Genomic DNA, 12373 nt, shown 5'->3' with positions numbered 1-12373 from the left:
AGAAGCTACATATGAAACTAAACATTGAAGCAACATCTGCTCTAGCAATATTTACACAAAATTTCAGCTCTTATTTTTAAGAAGTATACCTCCATTTTTTTTACCTTTAGCTTTTGTCTAGCTTTCACTAATTGTAACAGGTAATGAGCCAGTGTTTTGCAGTTTTATTGTCCGGGGACATAGTTTTAAGGTGAGAAAGCGTAGTTAAGTTACTGAAGAAGCTGACGTTCAGTACATAAAAGTGACTATGTAAAGAAATCACGTTTTGTCTTTTAGTAAGAATTTCAGATTTGGAGTTAATACTCTGATGTTTTAGTGTACCAAACTTATTTCACAGTTGGCAAGACACACATTTACGTATTTCAGTGGGAGCTCCTCCAGGCATTAGTAAGCGAAGGAGAGAGGCCACAGAAAGCATACTGAAATAAATGGATGGCACAGTCAATTTACTGGCCTCGTCTGGGAGCCTCTGCAAAGGCTCAGGCAGTATGGCCTTCTTACAGCTCGCAGTGCGTTTGGCTCATTTTCTGCTCGTAAGTGGCTGCATGCAGTAGCACACAGACGCAGCGGCCGCAAAGTGGCACGAGAGCGGCGACTCTGAGTTACTTACGTTGACAGCCCAAGCTGTGCCAGATATATCCCGGCAGACATTTATCACATTTAGGCCCTGATGTTCCCTCCTTACACTCACAAAATCCTCTGTCATTACAGCGATCATGGACTGACCCAAAAGGGTTACAATAACAGTCTGCAGAAACAAGACAACACATACACACTGGATTCAGGTCTCCATATGGTGATAATTCATTCAGTACCAACAAAGGGTGCATTTCCAGTGCCAAAGGTAAAGGAAGACTGTCTATTAAGGATATCTGGAGTAGTGACTGTAACTACTGTAGGTCCATTTATTTGTTTGCATATGTCATTTCAGGAAGAGATGTTTTATGATGTGAAGAGAAAAAGTAAACAGAAAAGATATAAAGGGAGAAGATACCGTGTTATTTGAGGATAAGTGATTGTAACAGATTCTTTTTCGGTAAGAATGTTTTTGACAATTTAATGGACATTAGAAAAGCTTTGCATAGCATGGATATATCAATGTGCCGTCAGGGTGAAATGTTTCGCATTATTAAAATAGGCTTATCTATGTTACTCAATATTTTCAGAAGTGCTGAATGTCTTTACAGGGCTATATAAATGCACTTTACTTATTTCCAAGATAGTCTTCCTTTATAGTTTTGAGCAGTATAATAATTTAGGTAGATATTTGCCATTAAATTGATGAGATTGTATTTATCAGTGACATTAATAAACCTTTTACATATTCCATGATGAAAAGCTTGAGGTGAGCAGCAATGTAACGCAAAACTTCACGCTGCCATTTTCATTTCTCTCACCTCCCAGTGGGCAGATGGAAAATGCAGTGAGGCTCATGCCCCACTGAATATTTTCCACATGTGTTCACCTAATTACAGAATGACTAGGGTAATCCATTTCCTCCCGCAACACCGACCGTGTTGCTCATTCACAGCCCTTTTCTATATCATGATTAAATATCCGAGTCCAGCTTTCAGCTAGCTGAACAGAGAAGACAAGACAGTAGCTAGCAGAGCTCATTTTTGGCACTCCATTCTTCAGTTGATTTATTTGTTTGTTTATTTTAAATGAAGGGCTGTATCTTATCTGTATGTAGCCCCACGTAGACCCAGAGTAACTCCACTGTCAACTGAGACCACAGGCACATTTTGGCAGCATCTGATATCTGCTGCTGTTGAAGGCAAAAGATACACAAATCAATTCCTGAACCTGGGCGACCTGCTGGGAGTCTGGCTATGTGAAGCCAGATTAGTCTGCGAATCAGTGCTAATTTGAGGACTGCCTTTGGCAATTGTTTCCTAGCATTAGGTTAAATCTCAGCGATATTGTAAATGACAAAATGGAGTTGAACTGGGAAGTAAAATATTAAAAAAAAATCCAAAGGAAAAAACATAACAGGAAAAAAATTACCGGGAAGACATTTGTCATCCGTTGTCTCATTGTTTATTAACTATAAATTACAGATGGCACTTGGAACAGTTGGCATGCTGAAAAAGAATAGTTACCTTTGGCAAACAGAGTTCCACAGTAATAAGAGTCAATTAGCTAGCAAAATTCATTAATGCTGCTGAAAAGTGACACGCCAAAAGTACTGTGCGAGGCTGAGCGGAATTACAGCACAGTGAGTGCCACCTGAAAAGCTGGCAGTTCTGGTGTTAATCGGATGTATGAAATGTTTATGTAAACAGGTATAGAACTGAGATACTTATTGAATGCAGGAAGTAAGATTTGCTTGAAGAGAGGTTATAGAAAACCTTGAAAGACAAAAAGCTTGGAATTACATTAGAAACGGAAGGCCTGATTCTTGTATGCTAAAAATGGCTTAGTTGGACATAATGAAGTTACAGTGATTTAAACACGTTTGTGAAAGAAATCTATGGCCCACGGTATCGAATGTTTATGGACACATAATGTTATACTTTCCAGAGAACAAGAACCTGACCCTGAATCACTGAAAGCCTTCCTACTGAACTGTCCCATGAATGCGTAAGAAGTACCAGGCCCACATTGTGCTGTTTAAGGGAAAGTAGATAGTGGAAACAGAACTTTAAGCCAGGCCCTTTTACAAAAGTAGTAGATCAAATCAGATCACCACGCAGACCCAGTAACCTTTAGTAACTGAATCTGGCCTCCATCTTCCCCAATACAGAACTGATACTATAGGCAGATAACCGACAGAAGTCCACCAAACATCCAAGCTTCTTGTCCAACACAATGTCACAGGCTGTGGAACACTTCTGGAGACCTGCCAAATACTTAACACATTAAAAAACTCAAAAGCCACCATTCCAGTGTGCCACAGGGAGGCAGTCAGTATATCCAGGGTATTAAATAACATTCAATTAAGATTCCCAGATCATCCTAATAAAGCAGACCACACACTAAGTTCCAGGGTGGGGAAAAAACTCCCTGCAGATCTGAATGGGGAAGGAATTTTCCTCCTAACCTCTATCTGGTGACTGTTTGAAGGATGGGAAGACTACAGTAGTAGTTATTTGTTCACTGAGATTCACTATATCAGTGTGATGCTGCCAAAAACCACAATGAAACAAGTAAAAAAGAAGGTTGGGGAAATGGCCTGAAGCTTGCAGGCTCACTGCTCCTCAGGCTGGGCTGACAGTGGCTACAGGACAACCCTCGGGATTCACTTAGCCATGTATCATTAGGGTTTCTAGAGAGCTCACAGGTCTTAACTGAACCCTACGTGACTGCAAGGCTGGCTTTCTTACGGGCGTGACAATAATTACCATTTCAGTATTTCTGTTGTAAGGCAAAGGAAATGTTTTATTACTCTGGGTCTACTTGGTGGTTTCCATGCTATCCATGCTTGCCAGTGCGTGTATTCACTGAAATAAAGAGTTATTAGGCCTTTATCAAGCCCTTGTAAAAATAAAAAGCTCTTTGAGTTGTTGAATTCTTTTCCACTGTAAGCATGTCAAGTAAATGATTTTTAACTTTAAAAATACCTCAATTTATTTAGAAACCGCAGTTGCCTGTATGAGGTAATTTTGCAGTTAACTGACAAATCCACAGATTTTTGATATTTCATTTTAGGAAATAAAATTTATTTTGCTTCTAAAGAAATTAAGGGCATAATGAAAATAGATTTAAGCCCACTGTATAATGCGTTGCGTTTGGTTCACTGGTAAAAACCTTCTCAGTATTTCAGTTCTTTGAAACTAGTCAGTTTTAAAAAATGAAACATTTAACATTTTCTCCATTTAGTTAGCATCGGCTAAGATTCACAGATTTGCTATCCATGTACTTACCATATATATTTATGAAAAATATATAAGTAGTTTTGATAAACCAGAGCCAAAGCCCTGTTAGCTGCCATTAAACTAGCTTATGCAAACATTTTTCTACATCTAGGGCTGAAGAGGAAAGAATTAGCCTGGAAAAACGAGACTTTCACATGGGAATAAGACTTGCACATGTCACTGGAAATCTGCTTATTATAACGTTCATGCCAACATTCCACTCATACTTCAAACCCAAAGCACTGCTTTTAAACTCAGAGAAAAGAGAAATGAGCATTTCCAATAGAGCAAGACTCTTTGTGCTTGACCTAGAAGGATGATGAATCCATCAACTCTCTCAGAGGTGAGAATACACTACATTTTGCAGGATTAAATCTTAGGAGCCCCAGTTCCTACGCACTTTAAGCACAAACTTCTCTGTTTTCTGAAAAGCTCTTGGGTATCTGCCTCACTTCACTGACTTTAACCAAGAAGTAGTATGGAACTTGTCTTACGTTGGCAACTCAGCTAGGATAAATACATTTTGTATGCAGTATGATCACTGTGATCCTGAAAACTGTCTTAGTCCAACAAGAATATTATTTATTTGAAACAAATTACCTAATACGCAGGAAACCAGGGTTTGATCCTATAGTCATCTCACATGGGACAATTCTCTTGGGAGCCCAAGAGAATTCTTCCTGCATTAAGGCGGGAGAGTCAGCAAATGCATCATGTTGCCCTTTTTTTTTTTAAAGACTTTTATTAAGTGAAAGGTTTTAAAATATTTTTTATGCAGAGTCTGGGCAATTTTGAAGCGTACAGTTGTTTTACTAAGACATTCTAAATCCATCACTTGCAAATTAATTTAAAATTTACTTATTTTTGACTCCTGGTTTATTAACTTCCTCGTCTTACGTAGCTGCAGCTGCTGCCTTAGCATTTCAGTCTACATGGGAAAACAAGTTACTGAATGAGCTGATTAAAAATCCCAGAGTAATTTAGTGTCACATTCATTGGGGCTACTTATGCAGCTGAAATTATACACCCCTGATGTCATACCAATGATGTCTGCCACCTACATCCAATGAATACAAGAGACAGTGGGTTTTTTCGAAGAACATTTGATTGGGTTAATCTCCTCAGCACAGTCATACAAAATCATGATTTGCCTACTGAAGTTCTTATTAGCTCAGACTAATTAATGTCAAAGGAGATCATGCATTTTCTGAGAGTGTTGCCAAGCAAAGTTAAAACAAGGACAGGTGAAATGCAGTGCGTGGATGGATCTGGGTGTTTATCACGAAATAAAATGTAAATCTGTCAGGCTGCAGACTGAAACAAATAATAGCAACCTAAATAGTTTCTGGTTTGAATCTCAGCAATGGATTATTAAGAACATTAAAATATAATTTATATACCCATAGTCTATTTTGGCTTGAAAAAAAATTTTATAACTCTTTTTGTTTCCTGGAAAATGGAAAGAAAAAAAATCACAATGAAAATCCAGAACAGGTTCTACCAATGCTTTTGTCTGTAAGAAATTATACAATAAATTCTCCACCTCTGTTATAGCCTTTTGTGGCTACCAGTGAACTACTGGCCATTGTATGAGGCTTCCTTTATTGACTATGTTCACTCTTCACCTAAAGCGTCCTACCTTCTGCCATATACTGTCTGTGGTGACATATGAACAATGCGCATTCTGCTCGCATTGATAAAGATAATCTATTTTTTCCTAGCATGTTTTCTTTATTATGTGCTGAATTTTGTCTTTAATTCTGCATTTTGGGTATCTATAGCAGATGCCAGGTCGGAAACACTGCTTTCACCTAGGAATCCCTCTTCTAAACTGACGTCACGTCAAACCGATTTGATGAATTCCGCTCCTAACCACAAGGGTGTAATTTCAGTTTCTCCTCTAAGGCGAGGCGAGGGAACACTGCGCTTGCAGCCCTGTGCCTGGGAGCAGAATCAGCTGCAACGTGTTCTTATGAAATCTAAGTGAATAAAAGGGCTTAATAAACACCACTCCCCATGTCCTATTGATGCAGCTGGCAACTTTTGTAGGTCTCTAGGCACGTATTCAAGAGTCTGTATTAGGAATACTGAAAGTTAGACTGGGAACAGGTATTTATGGCTCAACCCTTCGGTTTTCACATGCACAACTCTGGTGTGGCTCCCTCCTGCAGAAGGAGAGCACAATCAGTTTCTCAGGGGCTTCCTGGGCAAGTCTTCCCAGGACCCTTAGCCAGGGAGGTTCGTTGTCATATACAGATTCAAAATACCTCCTTGGGGCTACAGGGGCAACGGAAATGAGGCGAGAAGTCTACACAGATGTTCTTATCCATTGAAAAAGCTCATTCTGGCTCAACTGGCAAGTAAGCAGCAGTGGTTCCTAGCAGCTGCCTGTAGCTGAAAAGGCACAGAAGAAAAGCCGCAGTTACCCCGGGACTGACCTATGCACACATTTTCATCGTCCAGCTCTGCAGAAGCATTTCTGAAGTAGCCCAGCCTGCATAACTCACAGTGCTGACCTCTAGTGTTGTGCTTACAGCTCACGCAAATGACCGTATTGAGCAGCTCGATGTAACTGCACCGGTTGGAGTGCCCGAAGCATTCACAGTCTTTCAAGGAAGAACAGAAATGTATACAAAATGTATACGGCAGCAGAGTAATAGCACATTACATGCTTAGTAAAAATGAACCACGAACAGAAGTATGAATGAATGGCACACACATGTTAATCAATGTAACATGGACAACAGCAGATGTTTATCTGCGATGGAAGTGAGGTTTGTTTCAGGCAGGTTAGCGTGGCCCGACGACCATGGCATGACGTCGAAGGTTGGCTGTTGTTGGCAGACCTGATGGAACTGAAGCATTTGCAGTTGTGAACCTTTCAGGGGTACTGGAGGCTCAGTTTCGCTGATAGGAATGCTCATCTTTTTGCACATTTGAGATGAATATAAATCCAGACATGGGAGAAACTTCCTCATATTAGAAATATTAAATACAGTGGACAAAACTGTCAAACTTCATCATGCTTAAATCCACAACTGTAAGTGAAATAAAAGCTTTGTTCTGACGTAAATGGCGAGTATTAAAAAATGCTACTGAGCTTGGGGTACTGTAACTGGTAGACACCTTGGGAACCAGACTGTTTCATTCCAAGACCAAACGCATCTCTAGTTTGACAATTTTGGCCAGCACCTCCTAAAACAATTAACAGAGAAGAAAAGGAAAGAGGAGAGCTACTTCTGCTGTACTTCTGGGGTAAGCATTAATGCATGTTTATATTCTGAGATAAAAACAATTGGGCCAGAGAAGATAATGAAAATTCCCAAATGTGTACGGAGTAGAAAGCGTGCTTACTGCAGCCATCTGAAATGCAGCTGGCACGGCAGCCGCCTGTTAAAAACCCCTGCGTTAAACAGACTGCTAGTGCCTTTTAGTCTTTAGTCGCAAGCAATGCTTGGTTTTATGCAGAAAGAAGCAGAAATTAGAAATGTATCAATATCATTTACAGAAGGCACAGCTATGCTTTGTGTAGAAAGCTTGTGTAAGGCTGACCACAAAGCGCTCAGATTACGAGCCCAGAATGAATGCAAGAGAGGTTATTAGGAAGATCAGAGAAGTACAGAGCCTATTTAAAAAGTGAAGACTAGGATAATTTGGCTTGTTTAGTCCAGGAAACTGAAGACGGGACATCACCGGGCTATAAATACAGCAAGGAGACAGCCTTCTGCCACCCTAAGTGAGTATCTGCGCTAATGCACAACACTGGCACAAGAGCAAGTGGGTGTTAAGGGGCTAGGGAGAAATTTCAGCTGGAAATTAGGAGATGGTATCTAGCCATTAGGGCACACAGCTTCTCGAACACTCTTCTGATTTGTAGGAGAAATGCTGATGCTTTAGGGATGTAGTTTATTAACTGGTGAAAGAGATTATGGTACGTTTCCTGTAGTAACACAGTACTAGATGCAGTGGCTCAGAAGGGCTTCAAGGTCTTGAAGTCAGCTTAGCCTGTAATTAGATAAAGCAGTAGCTGAGGGTGTAAAATGTTTCCATACGTGATGGGCCAAGTCCCCTGTGCTGCCGTTCCTGGGGTAGGCTGCTGATTATACCTGGGCACCTAATAAGCCTGCCGGTTGTTGGCATAGGGTGTCAGAGACAGTATCTGCGCTTGTCTGTGTTTTTATAAAGGAATAGCAATACCGATACACGTTTATGAGTATGTTATGCACACCTAATACATATGTATTTCTCTGGCTGTTGTCTGACGTGGTGAACTGTAAATAAATAACATCTTTTCTTATACGGTACAACACTTAGCACAACATATGCTTCAATGTTGAGAGCTGCCTTTCTGCTGCCAGGAAACATTAATTCAATTTACATATGCCCATTGAGCTAACATACATGAATTCTTGTTCTCTTCAGTGTTATCCTGCTAAACTGATGTGGTTCATGCCAGTCTGATAATTTTGATGCCTATAACTGCTGGCGTGCACTAAAACATTTGGTGTATCAGTTTCCGTGTGTTACTACTTGACGTAATTGAGGGGGGAGGAAAAAAGTGTGAATGTTTGTTGTCTCTTGCAGCTGGTCAGTATGATTCAGCATCTCGGCCGGCCACCCGGCAGCATTTCTCCCCTGGTATATCCATCTTGCTCAAGTAAAAGTGCCTGTGTGGGGTTGAGGCAACAGATCTAGATGTGGAAACTAGCACTAGCAAACAGGAGTCATGGGAAAATTGTTACGATTGTACGCTTTTATGCGTTTGACTTTTAAAATGAGAAAACTGGCTAGTGATAAGCAATCTGACTCTTCGGCATCTCAGATCCAGAAGCCATGCTGTCTTAAGTCTCCCTGTCTGACAAAGGACCTGCCTTCTGCTGCCGTTAGAAAATTTATTTTGGTGAGATGATGCTGTGCTGGTATGTTTGTCAGGCTTGTGGCTAAACATAATCATGCCCTAGGTGAATTTAGAGGAGATAATTTGCCTTGTTTCTCGAATCGGTAACAGGCAGCAGAGCACTACATTTTTATGTTTCAAAAATACGCAGACTATAAAGAAGTGCCAGTACATCAGACTTCTTGATGTCTACAGACTGCATCATCTTTTGTGTTTAAAGTAGCAGAAAGAAATTGAGAATATTTTGTGAATGACTGACTGCACCACTTCCACTCTGAAATTGTGATGTGACCTGCAGTAATATGGCTACTAGACATAATCAGCTATTACAAAAGCACAGGAAACAAAGCTACACATAAAGTAATTCACTCTGTAACAAGGCTTGCTCCAAGTTATCATTTGGACTAAAGGAACATCTAATAATTACAAAGGGCTCAGTCTGATGTACACACATGCTCCTAATCATACGCAGAAGGACGACCCAAGTTCAGATGTGGCTCATCAACATTAAAGGTAAACAGTGAGACCAGTTCTTATACTTGGCTGCACTCCTTTGGGTACTGTTCTTTTTTAACACCCATGCTGTGTGAAGGAAGCCTTTGTCTCAACGTGAACTTATACTAAGCTATAGGAAAGTTCTAGGAATCTTGGTCATCAGGCTGGTAAATGCTATATGGTACACTAAAAAACCCGGTTAACTCAAAAACAGTCTAACACCTGATCAAAGATTAGCCATGGCAAAGGAAAAATAAAAAAAAGCATGGCAAGTAACAATTAAATCAATTTTTTGCTAATTTTGCTTCCTGCCCCTTCCCCACTCTATTAGTGACATAAAATGAAGTTATTTTGCTTACTGCTGTTGGCCCGATCAGGGAATCATTATTACATCCCCCTGTGTTTATCAAAAAAGCTATGTAAAGGGTCCTCAAATGATTGAAATGGAATTACTTTCACCACTGGCTACATGAGCTGCTACCCTAAACCGCTCAAACATAACGTGTAGAACTGCATTCAGCATCTTGCCAGCTGGGAAGCTAATACCTGTCAATGCTGTATGGCCTTTCTAGCTTGTGTGGTTCACCTTAACCAGCACACCAAGACCAGAAAGTAGCCTGCTTATTAGACTTGCCAGAAGCACAGCTTAAGATTTTTAGGCACGTGTCCCTGGCTAGCAGCCAAATCACTTCCATGCTCTGGCAAAGCCATGCAATCACTGGAAGAGATGAGGGAAAGTATCAAAATCAGGCTGCAAATGGTTACCCACAATGAAATGACATGAGCTTACAGTGCCAGAAAATGCTGGTTTCAGTTCCGAGTACCACGTCAGGAAAGACACAGATAAACTGGATACAGTTTAAAGCTGAATAACAGTAAGGAGTAAATGGTTTGGAAAATAAAACCTCAGGGGAGAGGAAAAGATAGCTAGATAGGGGTTTAACGTGGAGAAAAAAGGGAGAAGAGATAGCCATGTTAGACTTGATAATTGTCTTTGGATGATTCCGGAATTGTCAAATCCTTTGCCAACTCACAGAAGGATTGACTGTATGAGCCTTTAAAGCCTATTTCCAACGCAATGATTCTACTGCAGCAATCTTGATCCTGTTGCAGAAAGCATGATCAAATTACCCATTGAAGGAGGCTCATAAAGGGTTGGTCGTTTCTTTTTTTCTACAAATGGCGTATTTCCCCCCCATTACAATGCTCTGCGTTTACATCTTTGAGATGACAGACTATTGTGCTGTGGGGACACAGTTCAGCTGAAGCTAAAACATGAAACGTCATCACATGAAACAACAGTAAACACACGCGGAAGGGAAGCATAATTTTTAAACTAAGACGGGTAATGCATGAGACGATGCTCACTGTCATTTTCTGATTAAAAGCACAGAGTATTTCAAGAAAAGTGCATTCAGAAATCATTCAACTGTTTTTTCTTTTTCATTTTCCAGTGACTCTGTGTTCCTCCACATAATGCCAGCAAAAGGCAAACAGGATATTTCGTTGTAACCTTAGAAATGACCCGCTTCGTTAACAGACAGTACGGCTTGTTATCACGGTCTCATTGAATGGGTGAAACTAAGTTCAAACATTTGTTAATACCCCTATTCCTTATTAAGATGTGTTTCATGAGTAATGAGATACTCACAATAGCTACAGAAAGACAGAACATCTTTATACATACTCTTTACAGATAAATTGATGAGGAAGAACAATGAGCTCTCAGGGCTCAGGCTGAGAACGACAGATATGCAAACGAAACAGGCCGCCTATACGTCAGAGCGAATATTGGCATCCTTCATTATGCCCATATAATTCCATTATTTTGATAAAACACTGAAACATCAGTTCAAACCGTAATGCCTACACTCTGAATTTGCACACTGTTACAGTAAAATGAAGATGTAAGGCACGCTTACAATGCATTAACAGACATAACTACGCATTACACTCCATGGCAGTTAGAGATACTTCTGAGGACATGGACAGTGACATTTAATGTATTGTTGGCCCTCAACTAACCTGCTTATGCATCCTCTTTTACAATTTATGCATATCAGTGAGGAAAACAAGGCTCTAGCGAGCATTTGCTTTCTAGGCAACAATCTAAACGGTCATATTCATACATTTAACTCTGTTATAAACAAATGCTATGTCACTTTATGCGCCAGCAGTGGCTGCCTAAGAAGCATATTTATGATTGCCTTTGTATGGCTTATGTTGATGCGACTTAGTGTCTCTGCTGTTGCCGATGAAGATGCCTCACCAGTAAGCTGACGGGTACACTCCACAGATACTCCAGATTCATACAGTGCGATGTTTTCACAACACAGAGAACTATGGGACCACTGTATGAATCCAAGAATTCCTACCTCTCTTGTGGTTTGCAACTTGAACGGAAGAAACAGTTGACATAGCTAATTTGGGAGCAACTGGATAGGTAATAAAATGAACAGTAAATTAGAAAAGGTATCATATAGGAACAAATCAAAAGATTAAAATCAATGCCTTTATTTTCTAACTTTTAAATTAACTTTAACAGTGGTTCTTGTTTTGTAAGGAAAGGGTGAGCGTTAGGGAGAATGAGTCGTATCCTACCAACTATTGAACCACCTGAGCTGTAATGTCCAAGGTAGGGAAAGGGAACGTAATTCACATCTATGCACTTCGGCAGTTTGTGTCAGAGGTTATTTGGTGGTTTCTCCCAGTCCATGACCAATGACTGTGTGGTAACCAGAGTGTTCTGCAAAGGGTTTTATTAAATACGCATGCATATTCTGTCCTAATAGCATAAAGCAAACAACAAAATAGTATTAGGTATAGGCAGATTTCTGTCATTATTCTCTTCTTACGCTATCCCTGACTGAAGCACTTCATCAACAATAAATGTTAAACATTGTAACGTGTGCTGCAAACATATAATCTGAATAGAAACGCTTTTAAGCTTTTCTGTTTCATGCTCCCTAACAACACGTCAAAACTGCATTTACTAGAACTCTTATTCTGGGGGAAGAAACAGCGAGTAATTTTGTACTGTTCAGGACAGATTTAGCAATGAAATTAAGTCATAGATCACAGGAAATCTAATTAAACTCTGAAATCCATTAGAAATGCTAAGTTA

At 40.0% G+C, this 12373-nt stretch overlaps 1 protein-coding gene across 4 annotated transcripts in view; it reads right to left on the bottom strand.

Moving 5' to 3' along the window:
- Window positions 1–12373, bottom strand: part of NTNG1 (netrin G1) — a 157092-nt gene that overhangs the window by 24898 nt on the left and 119821 nt on the right. Inside the window, exons 7-9 of one of the 4 annotated variants that reach the window (XM_075098274.1) lie at window positions 11625–11684; window positions 6296–6463; window positions 611–748 (exon numbers count right to left, since the gene is read on the bottom strand). The exons of the other annotated variants lie outside the window; for them this stretch is intronic. Coding sequence (XP_074954375.1) covers window positions 611–748; window positions 6296–6463; window positions 11625–11684 — 366 coding nt within the window. The remainder of the gene's footprint in view (window positions 1–610; window positions 749–6295; window positions 6464–11624; window positions 11685–12373) is intronic. 4 annotated transcript variants of the gene reach the window in all.

Source organism: Phalacrocorax aristotelis, chromosome 6 (genome assembly GCF_949628215.1).
Source record: "Phalacrocorax aristotelis chromosome 6, bGulAri2.1, whole genome shotgun sequence".
Taxonomy (NCBI): Eukaryota; Metazoa; Chordata; class Aves; order Suliformes; family Phalacrocoracidae; genus Phalacrocorax; species Phalacrocorax aristotelis.
This window is presented reverse-complemented; position numbering and strand designations above follow the sequence as displayed.